The 16,174-nt window shown below is 40.6% G+C and overlaps 1 protein-coding gene across 2 annotated transcripts; it reads right to left on the reverse strand.

The window, feature by feature from the left end:
- Window positions 1-1,319: 1,319 nt before the first annotated feature.
- On the reverse strand, window positions 1,320-16,174 carry ppp1r12c (protein phosphatase 1, regulatory subunit 12C). 2 transcript variants are annotated; one of them, XM_044346489.1, is made up of 20 exons: window positions 15,791-16,174; window positions 14,097-14,271; window positions 13,857-13,987; window positions 12,714-12,832; window positions 12,217-12,376; window positions 11,920-12,064; window positions 11,739-11,813; window positions 11,571-11,650; window positions 11,161-11,273; window positions 10,991-11,058; window positions 9,189-9,319; window positions 8,863-8,950; window positions 8,145-8,262; window positions 6,138-6,253; window positions 5,729-5,781; window positions 5,306-5,345; window positions 4,948-5,061; window positions 4,481-4,531; window positions 3,800-3,850; window positions 1,320-2,473 (listed from the first exon to the last, which is right to left on the reverse strand). In XM_044346489.1, the coding sequence occupies exons 1-20, from the start codon at window positions 15,994-15,996 to the stop codon at window positions 2,387-2,389; spliced, it is 2,121 nt and encodes a 706-aa protein (XP_044202424.1). In that variant the 5' UTR covers window positions 15,997-16,174; the 3' UTR covers window positions 1,320-2,386. The 2 variants fall into 2 exon arrangements, with proteins under 2 accessions (XP_044202424.1, XP_044202426.1); XM_044346491.1 differs by having other exon boundaries at window positions 4,957-5,061; window positions 15,791-16,173.

The raw sequence follows: 16,174 nt of genomic DNA on the forward strand, positions 1-16,174 counted from the left end.
AAATTACTTTGTTAAAATCCTTAAAATGACATCTCTACCTTCTCCCTCGTTGAAAAAATCCAGAATCTATCAGTATGTAAATATTTGAATCTCAAAAGTTTAACTGTTGGACACAAGATATCTCCTACTTCACTGAAAAGTCCATTATGTGTGTGTGCGTGTGCGTAAGTTAAACTAGTAGTGATGTCATAAGTCATGCTCATAGATACACGTCTTAAACTGACATTTAAGGTGAGCAACGCTTCTTCTGCAGATGAATGAGAAAACTAACTTTGAAGCTCAAACATCCATGTGAAGTAACAATAAGCAAAACACATTTTTGAGTGGAGGAGACCTAAAGGAGATTTATTCAGCAAAAATGCCAAACATTTTGTTCCAGTCTCTCAACTGTGAGGTTTTGCTGCTTTTATATCCTTGTGAAGAGTATTTTTAACTGTTAGACAAAAAATGATGTCATCCAAGGCTCTGAGAAATTGCAATGGGCTTTAATCTTTTTAATCTTTTACTATTTGACATTTTATAGATGAAACGATTAACAATCAACAAATTAATCAATAATTATTAATTGTAGCCTCAAATGTTTTAGTAAAGGTGTTAATAAATAGCATACATGCAGCTTTTTAATCAAAATAACCTTTCATAGAGTAAAATACTGGTTTTAACCTTGTTAATTCTTTTATAAAAGGAATTCTTGATAGTTTGGTGTCCCCTCTAATCTTAGAAACGTCTGAAAAAAATAAGATCCAGCTTTATAAAAAAAAAAAAATCCACAACAAACAAGTTGGTGGAGGGTGAGCTGTCTGGCTCATACTGTGAATCTTCTCAACTTGATCATGACTGATGACATTAACAGCAGTCCAATATACGTTAACAGTGAGCAGGTTTTGGCTTCTTTTTTTATGAATGCACCAGCTGAGGCCTTCAATACAAATTTGTTGAATGTTGACTTGAACCTGACCAAGGCCAAATCCATATTGTAGAGTTAAAGAATACAAATACAATCAAGATATCTAGACAGCTGATGTATTTAAATTTAGTTTTTAAAGAGTTGTGACCAAGACATGTAGTGAGAGGAACATTTTACAGCTGAACACTAATGGCTGTAATGGGACAGTTTCTTAATGACCTCAAAAATATTTTTGGCTATTTCTCATTATTTATTGGTCTGTGGTCACCAATATGTATGCAATATGCTGACATCAGCTGGACTCTAGTGTCAACCCTCCAATATTTCTCATCTCCATAATCATATATCAAGTTCTTCTTTCCAGAGTTGAACTTCTGCTTCACAAAAAGAAACAGAAACAAGAGAGCTTGAATCATTTATGCCCATACTGTATTTTATACTGAACAGTGTATATTTGCCAAAGCAAAATAGAAATATTACTTACAAATGTATATGGAAAGGCACAGCATAAAAATACTATATGACATGCAAGTTTTTTCTTTAAACTGGAGTAAACATTCAGAAGTTGACCCATCTGGCCTGTCTGTTGAACAATAACAGCCGTCCGTCACAGGGTGAATACTTAGCTTGGGAGTTGTTGCTTTCAGAAGCGTCCAGTCAAAATGGCAAAGTGAAATGACTACTCACTTACAGTACTAAGGATAGAACATGCGTTTTTCCACAACCCCTTGAAAGATCTGACTTTTGTAACAAATATTTTCTGTAGCAGTCCCTCTGAACATGAGCTGCACCTGACTTCCACGCATCATCACACGTCACTGAGTCAGGACAGATGGCCCCTGTACATGAATATATACAGTATATTAAATACACATTCAGAGGAGTGCGGAGAGATGGGCATGCAAATTTGGTCCACCTTTACAGCAGTCAACTAAAATAGAAAGCATCGACCCAGACTCATCCTGAGAAACAACACTGACCACTTGGAGTTTTCCCCAGAGGACATGCAAGACTAGGGCTGGTTTTTGGCACATTTAAGTCATTTTTTTTTTTTTTTGTATATTTCTGGTAACCAAGAAAGCAATCTAAAACATTATCATGAGCTCCCACTGTGCATGGCTTTAAGTCTCTCAATACAGATTTTATACAAAGTATAGGAGCAAAGCACATAAAATATTCCAGTTAAAAAATACAACAATAAAAACTTAATATAAAAGTGGATGTGAACAGGATCGTCCTGTCGATCCACAGGAGGTGCAGTTCAGCTTGTTATACAGTAGATCTGCCAAAACATAAAGGCCCAAACACAGGCTAATAACCCTGAAATCTATACATTGTTCCAGTTACTGTTGAATGTGCTGTTAGTCTTGAATCAGACTCTGTCTCTGTTCCTGGTTTGCGTCTTCTGAGTTGGACTAAAGACGAATCCTGTAATACTTTTTGCTCCACGGAGGTTGTTTTTTTGTTTTTCGTTAAGGTTCATCTTGAGAGTTTGCTGATGACTCTAATGAGGGCGGCGTTCTCATCCTTGAGCCTCTGGTTGTCTGCTTTCAGGTCTCCCAGAACCTTCAGAAAAACATGACACATTGATGTTTTCAGATTTTAAACTCTTGAAAAAAAAAATAACAGTAATGAAGCTTTTTCTGTAGATCTTATTTCTTCAGCTATTTTACAAGATAATCGCTGGAGTTGTTGTGCTGTTGTTAGGGATGTGTTCATGTTGAGTGTTCAGCTTCAGGCATGTGGAAGACATTTAAATACTTGATGGGGCTGTTGCTGTGTCTCATAGCATCTTAATAGCTTAGCTGAGATTTAGTACGTTTACAGTTCAGCGAAACGGGAACTTGCTGATGTTTAAAACACAGCGAGTGTTAATGCTGTGTTCACGTCATATGGGATGGATGGTAGATTTACATAACGACTTGCGAGTGTTCATGTCATCAAGACAGTTATATGATTACAGAGTTGGTAGTGTGAGGGTTCACAATATAACACTGTATCCATTAAATTTGGGTTTAATGTTATTGAACGTCAGTCTTTGGCTGATGTGAGGCGTCCGTGTGTGTTTGGTTTTTTGAAACTTGTGAATTATTAAGTCAGATATTTCTGAGGTTTCAGAAAAAAATAATAATTCATAATCAGCTGTGACTTTGATTATTTATTTTGTCTTTTTATCATCATCTTTGATCTTTTGTCTCACTTTCCTTCTTTACTGTCGGACTGATCACATGACCTCACTGCTGTGCTGGTGCATTTATAACTGACCTCTGCAGTTTGTCAGGGAATCAGTAAGCCTCTTTCTGTCATCAGAAATGAATGCAGACTGATGTGAATGTAATTCAATGTAATTATACAATATCACTTTAGTTTCAAACATGTGACAGTGTTATATTTATCAGATCATACATGGTGAAAGATATTTATTTTTATGAATTAATAAAATGATTTGAACTGGAGACATCTGACTTCATACTGAATTGTATGACTTTAAAACTCAGTCAAAGCATGTCTGCTGTAGCGTTAAGTTAAACCTCATACACAGTGACCGCTAGTGGTACTTTGGTGGTTCACACACTGGGTTTTGACTAAATGACAGGTCAGGGGTCAGATTTAGTGATTTGGGTGTCATATGAAATTTTAAAAATGTTTTTAGATTTATGTGATTCTTCTTAAATGGTTTTAAACTGATTTAATTTGTTTATATGGATCCCAGGAGGAAAACCTGCTTAACAGCCTATAATAAAATGTTAGTGAGAATGAGTTTTACATCTGACAGCAACATTATTTATGCAAAGCTGTACTTAATGTAAAACTTATGAGATTAGAGCATCAAATTATTTCAACCAGTTGACTCAGTACAGTGGTAATCATTGTTTAAGTGAACATCTGTACCTTTAGCTCATCCTCCAGCTCTACTGCTTTCCTCTGGAGGGCCAACTTCTCCTGTGGAAAAAAAAAGTGTGAACACACAAACTGACTGAAATTCAAGAAATTCATCTGCTATTATTAATATAACAGAGCGCATATTCTTCTTACATTTCATTACACCTTTCAAAGCCAAGTTTGAATTCACACAACAGGAAACAAAAGCACTGTTTGATTGAAACTATCTGATTCTTATCACTATATTGACATGTATGATTCCAGTGAGAAACATGCTGTCTTCACTCAGAGACTATTTGGATATAAAATGTCAACAATTAGACATTTGAGTGAAATTTGTGTATGGATTCTTGAGTTGTGGCCAAAATCTTGTTTTGAGAGGTCAAAGTAACCTTTGACCACCAAATTCTGATCTGTTCATGCCTGAGTTCAAGTGGACATTTGTGCCAAATTTGAAGAAATTCCCTCATGGCGTTCCTAAGATATCGCATTCATGAGAATGGGATGGATGGACGGATGGACATAGAAGCTGAAAACATTATACCTCTGGCCGCAGCTGGTACTGGTGTGGAGGCATAAAAAAAAAAAAATTTAAAAAAGACTTTCACACATTCTAAATATAGCTTGTGAACTGAAGGGAAAAAAAAAAAGTTGAGATGTGTTACTGATACAGCAACAAAGCAGACTTACAAATCTCTCCAGCTCCAGCAGGGCCGGTCTGTCTGAGCTGCTCTCTTGACTCTGCCAGAGAAAAGCAGATTACAGATATGACAACTGCAACAGACACTGAATTAAAGAGTTCTTTTCAAAATGAAACATCCATCACACTCAAAACATGACAGCAATACTCAACAAGTAGCAAAAAAAACAACAAAAAAACAGCCTAAATTCTTAGATATGATCTGTAAAGAAGTTTCTGATAAACAAATCCTAACAAAGACGACTTTTAAACAGTTAATGATTTATACTTTAAAGTCAAGACTTCCATAAAATGAAACATAAACAACTATTAAGGGATGATTTTTGTTGCTGTCCAAGTTGACACGCTCTACTTATTATGGCTGACTCGCCCACATAGCATCCCTCTGTGCATACATACACACACACACTCTGTCTCTCTCTCTCTCTCTATCAAAAGGTCGGATGCATCAGCAAACCTGCCCAACCTGTCGGAGTCTTTCCAGCTCCACTTTGTTTTGGCAGAGCAGCAGCTCCATCTCCTGCAGCTTGTCCTTCAGAGCCAGGTTATCCTGCAGTACCTTAAAGTACAGCTAGAGGGAAACAAACACAACCACTTCAGAGGAGAGTCTGCTGGAGAGAGAAGCTTCATGTGTGCAGGTGTGAAATATGATGTTACAGCCTGCTGGGGGTTTCTGTTCACTTCTCTTTAAAGCCTGTTGGGTATCATTCCTGTCTCTGGTCTATCTAGATCTCAGCTATAATTCACTTTCACCCCTTAGGTGTATTTTTCAGGAATGTGTACGCTGTGCTGTGGGAAGAGGGTCAAACACGTACCGTTCTGTAGTCAGCTGACGAGTCTCCCAGTTGACTTTCACTGCAGAGACACACAAAGACTTAAAGCCTTCACAGCAACACAGGACTATACATTTAAAACACTAAACATTTACCCTCAAGTCCTGGAAATCAAACTACCTTTTTGTCGACCACCTCGTGGCAGAACAGCAGGTGCATATACATTTTCTTATCAAGTACAGAAGTCATGTCTGACACACGTGACATGATCAGATCCCCCACATCTTGCTGTGTAAGAAAAGTCCAAACACCAAACTTGACATCTAATTACACCTCAAGATTAAATGGAAATCTTTGCTATTTTCTAACTTTCTAACAGCCTCTGCATGCATTAAGTATCATCTTTGAAACATGGGAGAGTAAAACTGAAACCAAATACACAAGAATCAAAACAGCAACACTTACTTGGAAATGCTGTTACTGTTTGTATCGTCTGAATGAGCATCCTCATCTTCATTCTGAAATAAAAAAGGTTCATATTCAGCTACACAGCACTACAGTTACACTTTACTGGCATGTCTAATCTGAAATAATACACACATTTCACATCAATCTGACACTTCTCTATGCAATGTTCAAATATGACTGAAATCCCTGCAATAACAGGTTAGTTTAACTTGTGCAAACTAAAAACTGACACTCATAGCTCTATCAAGTTTCTCTGAGTAAACATTTTGCAAAGTTGAAAGCTGTAAAACTTAAAGAGTGAATGTGAATAAACATATTCTGGCTTGTTTAAATTGAACAAAAGTCTCCAACCTGACTGGCAGTGAGATCTCTGCTGTGTTTGTGATGATGTCAAGTAGTTTCTTACCTCTCCACCCAGCTGAACGATGCCAGTGGAGCGTCTCTCCCTCCTCCCTCTCCTCCTGTCCTTCACTCCCAGACGCTTCTCTCCCTCCGGCTCCACCTGCTTCACCGGGTCTGTATCTGAGACACATAAAGGTTGACAGAAAACACCTATGAAGTCTGACGGTGCAGAGGCTTTGCAGCAGAGTCACATTTTTAACTAAATATGTCTCATGTTACATGTATGGAGAACATATAACAACATGAATAATAGCTAACCATATAACAAGCACAGTTAGTGAGGTTGATTGAGCTCAGTAACAATGTCACCATCTTCCAAATGTAACTTTGTGTGATAAAAGGAAACCGTCTTATCTTTAGCCTCAGTCTCTAGTGTAGGGGCCGTATTCACAAACACAGAGAGCTCTGAATTTAGCCTAAACATTTCTAGCAAGGAGTCCTAGCTTAGGAAAATTCTCAAAGCAACTCTGTGCAAGGAAGGGACATAAACATTAACCTCAGTGAGGTGTGGTTGACCCCTATGCTAGATATGACTCATTCTTTTAAGAGGTTTCTCCTCAACTGTAAGGGGAAATTCTAGATAATGTCAGAGTTCATAAGAATTTTCTTAGAATTTTGACACTAGGAGCAACTCTTTGTGCTAGGTAGCTTTATGAATACGGCCCCAGATCACTGCAAGCTGAGACTTGATCAGTGAGCTCAGATAACATGAACAAGCTGCCGTTTTTGACTTTGAAAAGAAAACTGGTGCTAGCTAAAACATCCAGACCAGATGTGTTTGGAGGAAGACAAACCATTCTGACCAGATGTGTTCACTGAGTTCACTGAGATTTCAGTGGTGTTGATCAGACATAGTACTGTGCAATAGTTTTAGGCACTTGATGTGTTTAGATTCTTATCATGTAACACCATTGGGGAAGCGTCTGATTGGTCCAAAATTCACTCTGCAGCATGACAACGACTTCACACATCCAGCCAGAGTAATAAAGAACTGTCTCGATCAACAAGAAGAACAAGGAGTCCTGCAACAGATGGTTTGGTCCCCACAGAGCCCTGATCTCAACATCATGGAGTCAGTCTGGGATTACATGAAGAGACAGAAGCAACTGAGACTCCGAAATTCACAGAAGAACTGTGGAAACTTCTCCAACTTCCGCCAAGTACCTGAAAAATTGCGTGTGAGTGTTCTGAGGAGAACTGCTGTTTTAAAGTGTGATCACACCAAATATTGATTTCCTTTTGGTTTCTTTTGTTTATTGAACTTGTGAATAAAAACTATTCGTGGCACTATTTTTGAAAGCATCCTCACTTCATTTTTAGTGTCTAATACTTTTGCACAGCACTGTATGTCAGAGGGGGAAATGCTCGCTTCAGAAAACAAGGGTGGAGTGTGAGAGGGGGTGATACCACCACGACGAAGTTTAGAGGATGCACTCAACCCAAAGTATGTGGTAACCACCCTGGCAGTGGTCCTTCAATGTGAGAAAATATCATTTCCTTTAAAAGCTGTCCATCTCACAAAGTACTCCACCCAGTACTGCATTAGTAGTCTTACAGTAAACAGAAGTAAGACTCCAACCGCAATATGTCAGCTAACAGTTGTTTTTTTACCCTTGAACATGGTTATTAAAGAGTTGTGATGAGGATATGTACTGAGTGAGACATTTTACAGCTGGAAAATACATTTTTTAGAGATCTCTGGTGGACAAACTATCCAATGGCGACACAGTAACCTCAAATATATTTTTGGTATTTCTCAACTTCAATTTCTTCGTACTCATCAGCCAATATAAACACCGATACACCTGTGATAAAAGCTAATGCTAAAATCAGTAGATGATATCAGCCCGGGTGACTGTTTGTTACTTTGATAAGGAGGAATTGTTCAGACACCTGTCTACAAAAATCAATCTAGCTGGTAAAATAACACAGGTGGAGAATGAATTTTGGAATCCACAGCTCACTGAGACTGTAAGCGAGAGATTTCCTTTTGCATTTCAGCCTCACTCACCCCTTTCAGCAGGCGTGAGAGTGACGATGGGGCTGACGGGCTGGATGTTGCGAGGCGGGGGATCAGCAGCTTTAGGCACACTCTTCTCTGCTTCCTTCAAGTCTGTTAAAGTCACACCCTGCAAGCATAGAGCAAAAACAAAAACACTCAGAGGCCTTCTGCTGCATTCAGAACTGTTTCTTGGTCAAAAAAAGATTATGAAACTTTTCCATCATGAATGAAAAGAATAAGTAAAGATGCTGATGCTGTATATGTGTTAAAGTCAATACAGTCCTGCAATAATCAGCTTAACTACATCATTAAACCAGTAAATGATTCACTCTATTCCACTGCTGTGTTCAGGCAGGTTAGTTGTCTTTCAGCGCACAAATGTTTAATCATCCACAGAATGTGTAGCGCTTACACACATTAGTGAGATAGTTATACCAGATGAGTGAGCATCAGTCAATACGAGGTCAGAGTTTGTTTTTAACAATGATATGCGTGAGAATCATAGACTGAGCTAATACAGCTTCTGAAACCAACACCAGAGGGTGTGATAAGTTGTAAAGTGTCACTATTAATAGCAGCATGGACTCTTAACAACAATTTATATATATATATATATAGAATTCACAGTGACTAAATGATTCCGGGTCTCTGCTGCTGAATAGAAAGACAGGAAACAAATGAAGAGTGTAAAGATGCATTCAGTTCAGAGCTCCTCAGTGAGCTGTACCTGTGTGGAGCGGCGAGACTGACGCAACAGTCGAGAGCGAGCTTTCCTCTGAGACTCCGACTCCTCGTCTCTGACTGGAGCTTGAAACCTGAACAGACAAACATCCACAAAACAAACACCAAACATCAGAACTCAAGACAACATACTGGTAGATAAGAAATCATTAAAAAGTCGTTTCTTAACACTTGGGAGTGTCACCATTTCTGCCACCAAAAAGTTTTAAAAAAGCAGGCTTGCTGGCATAAATCCAGCGTGAGTTATTAATAATAAATATATACACGTTGAGTACAAAAATACTTCTTTTCTGTTCAAAACTCGTTTCTTACTTGCGGCGGTCAGCGCCGGGGGTGTTGGGACTCTCAGCTGTGGCATCCCTCGTCTGAGGAGTGGGTTGGACTCTGGCAGTGCGGTTCGCCTTGTCCTGCTCCTTCTCCTCCTCATCTTTCTCCTCTGGCGTCTGAAGCACATATGAGACAAGAAAAAAGACCAGAAGTCCAACTTTCATCAACTGTCACCAATTAAATTTGAGATTTATCATGCCAGTGGGGAAACATGATTAATGCCAGTATACTGTTGAAATTACTTTTTTTTACTTCCTTCTTTAATCTGGCCTAAAAGTCTACACATCTGCAGTTTCAACACATCAAGGGTGTGTCTGAAACCTCAGATGAAATGCTGGGTGTGTTAGTGACCATGTGGGCTGACACTCTTAGATTAAACAAACTGATTTGAAAAGTTTTCCAACCTCAATACATGTACTTCCTCATTAGGCATATTCATGGGCATAGTTGGTTTAAAATTTGTACATACATTAGACATGTATAGGATATAAATGAAAATGGAAAGTGTATTTCTCTTCATATCCTCAAATTATCTTTTTATATTTCTGTCTTTATTAGATACACAGCTGAAAACCCTCAGACAAAATCCCCATCTAAACAACAGCTATGTTTCCGTCCGACTGACATGCAAATTTTGTTTTTTAAAAGACATGTTTCATATAAGTTGTAATGGCATCAACAGGACTGGAGCAAGAGGAAGCTACTGTGTGACAGGGCTGTGCGATATGACGATGTATATTGTTTGACGAGAGAAAAATGTCTATTGTGTCATATTGTGCTCTATCGTTTATTTCGTTGTGACGCAAATCACACTCTTTACAGCAATATTTTTCATTATTTGGAGTCTGTCCATCTTTTGCATATATTACATTGATAAATTGCTCTTCTTGGCTTTTTACTTGTGAAGCTTTTACTGCACCTACAGTAACGTAACAAGTTAAGTTGTTGCCAACTCTCCAACTGTCTATCTCCGCTGTCTATCTCTACTGCGCTGCACACACACGGAGGGCTCAGCCCCGCCCGCACGGAAAATATCAGAGAACTGCGAGACGGCGACCATAAATGAAACGCAGTAGAGACTGTCTTTATTTATGTTTTTTTACCAAATTCATGTGCACTCTTTTAATTTCAGCTCAGTGTGTGAGAGTCTCTACTGTGTTTTGCTATCATTTATGGTCGCGCTACTCTTCTCTGCTCTCCTCTTAGCCCGTATTCAGACCAAATCAGACGGTGCGGCGTACAGCCACGGTGTTAAGCAGAGGTGTGTGGGTGTGTTTGTGCTTTAGAACGTAACAGCTGTGAAACAATCAGTACAATCACAAACAATCCCTACCAGCGCTCCATGTCTTCATTCACTCTCTAGCTCACTTGACCACAGCTGCGCTCGCTCTCCCTTTTTTTCTCTCATCTTTTTTAAAATGAGTCCACAGAAAAGTCTAACTTAACTTTTAATGTTATCAAACAAAGAGAAATGTCCCCCCCTCGTCCTAGTAATGTTTTTGTACTCCCTCATGGCAGAGTTTACAGCTCTGATCAGTCTGATCTCTGTCACGCCTCTGAATGCAGAACACCAGCATGCTATGTAAAAGCATACACAGAGGCGGCTTTATGCCGGCGGGGGGAGACAGAGGGGATGGACCAACTATTTATTCATTGAATTAAAATGTGCTATATTGGGATAGGTACTGATATCTGGATATGAAATTACCTATATCAGGATATAAGATTTTGGTCATATCGCCCAGCCCTACTGTGTGACATACTGAACTGTGCTTTGTGATTTTTACCTTGTCAGCAGGGCTGATGGTGGATGTGGTCACACTCTCAGTGTCTGGACTGGACACGGTGGAGCTTTCTGGGAAAAGAGAACCAGCAGCTATGGGAATCAGCACAATCACATGTATTTACAGAGAATGAACTACTTGAGGCCAACTTATCAACATAGCAAATGGTTTACCTGGGCTGCTCTCTTTCTCCTCGCTCAGCTCCAGGCCTCCTGAAATGCCCCTCTCTTTAGACTGATCCTGCACATTCATCTTGTCTTTACTGCTCATCCTGCACACGGAGCTCCTGGAAGGTGTGAAAGTGGGGACAGATGTTGGCACAGAGGATCTCCAAGAAGACTTTTCAAATTTCCTGTGTTGATTACATTGCACCTCTTATCTTTTATTGTAGGTATTATTATTATTATTACAATCTTTCCAAGCTCTGTTCATGTAGGTAATATATAGAGGTGTTACTGGCAGTAAGGCATGTTTCAATGAACATCGGGAAACATGCCCTTGGTGTTCACAGGAATGAAAAATTGAAATGTTTTTATTTAGGAAAAATGTGCTTATTCAGGGTAGATTAGAGGTGGACACTCACCTCCGCCGTTTGTTTTGCGCGTTTGCAGCGGTGGAGCCCTGTTGGTTTTGCCTGTCCAGTATAGACTGTTCATTACGCCACTGCAGAGAGATACAGCTGTCAGTGATCAACACAAAAGATCTGCTAAAATCATATAAATTCACCAAGTAAAGATAAACACTTTCTTACATTGGCTTGTTTCTGTGATAACTCCTCCAGGAGTTCCTCAACGCTTTCATCAGCTACATCAAAGGGCGTCTGACCCTGCAGAGTTCATTTTATAAAATATCATGACCAAGATGGAAATATGACATTCTGTCTGAATGTGAGGCTGTAATGAGAAAAGTTTTCATTATTTTGTGGGCCTCACCGCATTGCTGCGGGCCTCCATGTTGCACAGCTGTTCAGCCAGAATATGACAGGCCTCCCCCTGACCCCAGTGTGCTGCAGCATGAAGAGGCGTCCAGCCATCAAAATCTGTAGCCGAGACATCCAGCCCACACTGACACAGTATCCTAGACAACACAAGAGCCGAGCAGGAGGAAGCGCATGAGACAGTGTATGGCAAAACAATGAGGTAAAGACGATCTGAAGAAGAAAACGAAGAACCATTCCTAGGGGCAAGTATATTATATATTGGTTTTGAAAAACATCAGGAGATGGTTACTTGAGAGCCTCCAGGTAGCCTTTGGCTGCAGCCACATGCAGTGGGGTGGCTCCGGTCCTGGGGTGCCGTACATCGGCAGGTGGGCCCTCAGTCAGCCAGGTCCGGGCGTCTGTCATGATCTGTTCTTCCTCCAGCCGCTTAGCTGCCTCCAAATCCACACCTGGACACAAACAGAGAATGAATTGAAAATGAAAAAAATCTTCAGAAAGACATTCCAAAAAGGGCAGGGCAATATTACTAATTAACTAATTACTATAGATGGACAGAAAGGCACACATCTTGGAATGACAAAATGGAAGTCAACCACAAAGAGGGAAACTTTTTTCATGAATGGGTGGCCATTTTTCCATACTATATCCAGCACTGCTAATACAACCATATACAGGCTAGTATACTGTAATCAACGAAACATAACACAAACATTTGCCCTAGATTAAGCACAAATGATGACACATCCTTTTAAATGGGGTGTGCGGTTGTCAAAGAACAGTGCTCACCCTGTCTCACAGTGTACTCCTGGAGAAGAGACTCAGTGGCCTCATCCAGAGCAATGTCCAGAGGAACATCACCATCACAGTTCACAGCAGAGAGAGATGCACCATCCTGCAAAAGGAAACTGACAAAACAAACATGGACAGAGTGAGAATCCATTTAAGAGCAGAAACAAAGTCTACACAAGGACAACCAACTCTAAACAGAGAACACCAAATCCCATCACATTATCTGTGTTTGCAGTGCCTTCAAAGGAAGGCCAAAAGCAGAGCTGTCCATAAGCGCCGGCTGCCGGCCAAACAGCCGACTACTCATCTAAGCCCAGCAGGCTACTTCATTATATTAATGTTTGATTCTAATAAAATAGTTTTGTTTATCAAGTAGCGATTCGCTATGCATGTACATTTATGATCACCAGCCTCTGCTTCTAAACAATGCAAGCATGATGATAGAGAAACATGCCTATCTGTCAGTCCATCACTGTGCCATGTCTTGATAAACTCAAAAGTGAAGGTGTCAATAAATAAATAATAAATAAGGTCTAATGATTCTTAATTACAAAAGTTCTGATCAGTAAGGAATAGATGTGGTTTTAAATATCTACAGCTATTTACAGACTGTGTGTGCACAGTGAACAATAAGCCTAATTCTGCTTTACAATAATTCACTACATGTTTACAGTCCGGTAGGCAAACTCATGAAAATATGCAACAATTAAGATCAGTGTATATTAGAATGTGCCAGAGGCCACCAAATTTGGGCCAAAAATGCTCTCTGGGGGGGGAGGCATGCCTCCAGACCCTCCTAGCTACTTTTTCCCCACTCCACTGGCTGGCTACTCCATATCCCTGTAAAGCCCTGTAAAAGACATTATTCACAGGCAAGGAACATGAAACCATAGAAAAAAAGAAAGGTGCATCAATTCTTAAATCTTTTGAGCTGCATGCATTTGTGTGCCAGGCCAGCCCACTCATGCTTTAGCTGGCTTGTTGTGCTGCCAAACACGACAACAATGTTAGTATTGTTGAATGCAGAAATAGTCTGGCACCCACGCTGCATTCTGAAGTCCCTACTGTGACAAATAGTACCGTATTACACAGCTGTTACGCTGTTGTGTTTTGCTAACTGTAGAGACATATACTACTTACCTCACAATTTCAGGGTAGCCGCAGGAGGCAGCAACATGCAGGGGTGTCCATCCCTCACTGTCAACCTGGTTCACACTGGCACCATGCTCCAAAAGAAAGGACACCATCTCCATGCTGCCATCTATGCAGGCCTTTGCAGAGAGGAAAATAAACCAGAGACAAAATAATACAACTGTAAATAAGTTTCTTATCCATCAGTCAATCATTTCAATGAAACCTTAGAAAGACAGACTGTCTTACCTGGTGGAGAGCAGTGATTCCATCAGCATTAGAACAGTTGATAATTTCTGGTACGTCCTCCTCATTGTTCTTTTTGGTCTCTCTGGCCTCCACTAGCATCATCTGGGCCTCCTCTGTGTCCCCGCAGGCACAAGCCGCCAGGAACTCTGCAGCCCTGTCAAACCTCACCCTTTTGCTAAAAAAAAGAGGGTGCAGGCAACGAGATGGCATCACTGATTAGCTGTTGTAGCTGGTTATCAATTTCAGGGGAAAAACATGCCTTGTAGCACCACTATGTTCATACAGGGAGTAGACAAAAGAGAAACACCTTTTAAGGCAGTAGAATAACTTTGCAAGAAAAAAACACTGAATTGATGAATTTGTCAGAGGGGTTGAGTTAAAAGAAACAGCTGACGATAATCTATGGTTTGTTACTGTCAACAAATCCCATCAATGTGGTAGTCCCTCTCCATACCTTCAGACTTCACTACCCTGTCTGTGGCTCTTACCCCACGCCCATTAGTTCCTACTGAATATGTAGTCCACAAATAGATACTTTACTTTTGAAAAAGGCTTGGTAAATTCCTGAAAGAGCTGGGCGCTGTAGTTTTTTGCATCCCTTATTCTAACAGGAACAAAATCATGTTTGTATTTGTGACTATTTTCAGCCATGAATCTGTTGTGCCAGTGAGTATTTCCAGCTGCAGGACGATGTATGTGGGATTGACTACAGTGTCTTTGTTCATGGAAATGAAGGAACATGTCACCCAGTGCTACAGTGTGGCTTACTGAAGATGTTTTAATAGTTTTTGAACAACCTCTTGTTGCCTCACATTTGGACGACAAGAGGCACAGAGGAACAAGCTGTATCAGAATACACAGAGACAATTCCTGTTAGCAGGATCTATTCATTGTCGGTTTTGATCTTATCATAGGATCTGTTGACTTGATATAGGAACTGCTGAATATGACCAGATTTTAACTTGGTCACTTTGAGGCCTTAATGTTCTGTGTTATTACACAAATATCCCTTTAAGTGTCTTTCAGTCAGTGTTAGTATGTGGGTCTACTTGTGACCCCTCTGTGCTAATGCAGTTGTTTATCATTACGTCATTCATTCTCACGTCCCCACATCTTCAGTAATTCATAATTTCGCAGCATTTCTGACTTTCTGATAGACTTGCAACTGAGGAAGCAACTAAACATAAAACTATAATACACGTCTGGCATATTCAATTCGTCAATTATCATTAGGCTAAAGTGTAAGGTTTAAAAGAGATAGTCACTGCCTGAATTTTACTGACTGCTTGAAAACAAAGACTGCAAAATGATGTGGCAGTCTCAGAAACGATAATGATATATGCCCAAGGAAGGAAGGAAGACAGTGGTCACAAGGAAACTCACCAGGACAGACTGTAAAGACAGTTAACTAGCGAGCTAACAGGGAGCTAGCACAACAAACTGCGGCCTCAGAAATGGCCAAACACCTCGACAGTCCGCAACATTATTAGCTTCAGTACACGGGTAACGTTATTAAACTGTTACAGGGCTGCTGTGTTGTGTTTCTGTTATTTTGTCCAACCCCGGTCTATAGAAGCCCACGCACTAACGTTACATTCGTGCTTTAGCATGTCTCCAGACGCTTCAGCTAAGCTATCTGGCGGCAGGCTGGCCGTTACTGCTCAAACAGTGTGTCAGAGGAGGTTTTTCCTCACCGTCTCTTCAGCAGGGGGCTAACTCCATCTCTCCCCAACACTGGCTGGTCCCTCGGCGGTTCGCAGAGCTCGGCCTCCGGCTCCGCTGCTCCGTTCTCGGCGTCGCCCCGCCATCTCCGCCGAGGTACGGCCGGCGCTTTGTCGGTGCAGGAGCCGGCCCAGCGCTTCAGCTGCTCCCGCCGCTTGGTCCTCGCCGAGTCCCCCATTTATTCTATCCGAGGAGGACTATGTTTTTAAAAATAAAAACATACACTGGCAGGGAATGACACACCCTCCATGTGTATACTTTCACTTCCTGGTTCTTGCTCTGGATGTGGAGGAGGAAGCCTCAACTTGTGCTTGTACGCGTCGAGAGCGCGCAGGCCTGCCTGACGTCACCACCGC

This window comes from Thunnus albacares, chromosome 3 (assembly GCF_914725855.1).
Source record: "Thunnus albacares chromosome 3, fThuAlb1.1, whole genome shotgun sequence".
NCBI classification, from domain to species: Eukaryota; Metazoa; Chordata; class Actinopteri; order Scombriformes; family Scombridae; genus Thunnus; species Thunnus albacares.

Coding starts and splice junctions, on each gene's coding strand:
- ppp1r12c (XM_044346489.1), bottom strand. CDS start 15,996: ATGGGGGACTCGGCGAGGACCAAGCGGCGGGAGCAGCTGAAGCGCTGG. Junction 12,065..12,216: donor GGCTACCTGGAGGCTCTCAA/GTAACCATCTCC, acceptor TGTGTTGTCTAG/GATACTGTGTCAGTGTGGGC. Junction 11,274..11,570: donor GCGCAAAACAAACGGCGGAG/GTGAGTGTCCAC, acceptor CACACCTTCCAG/GAGCTCCGTGTGCAGGATGA.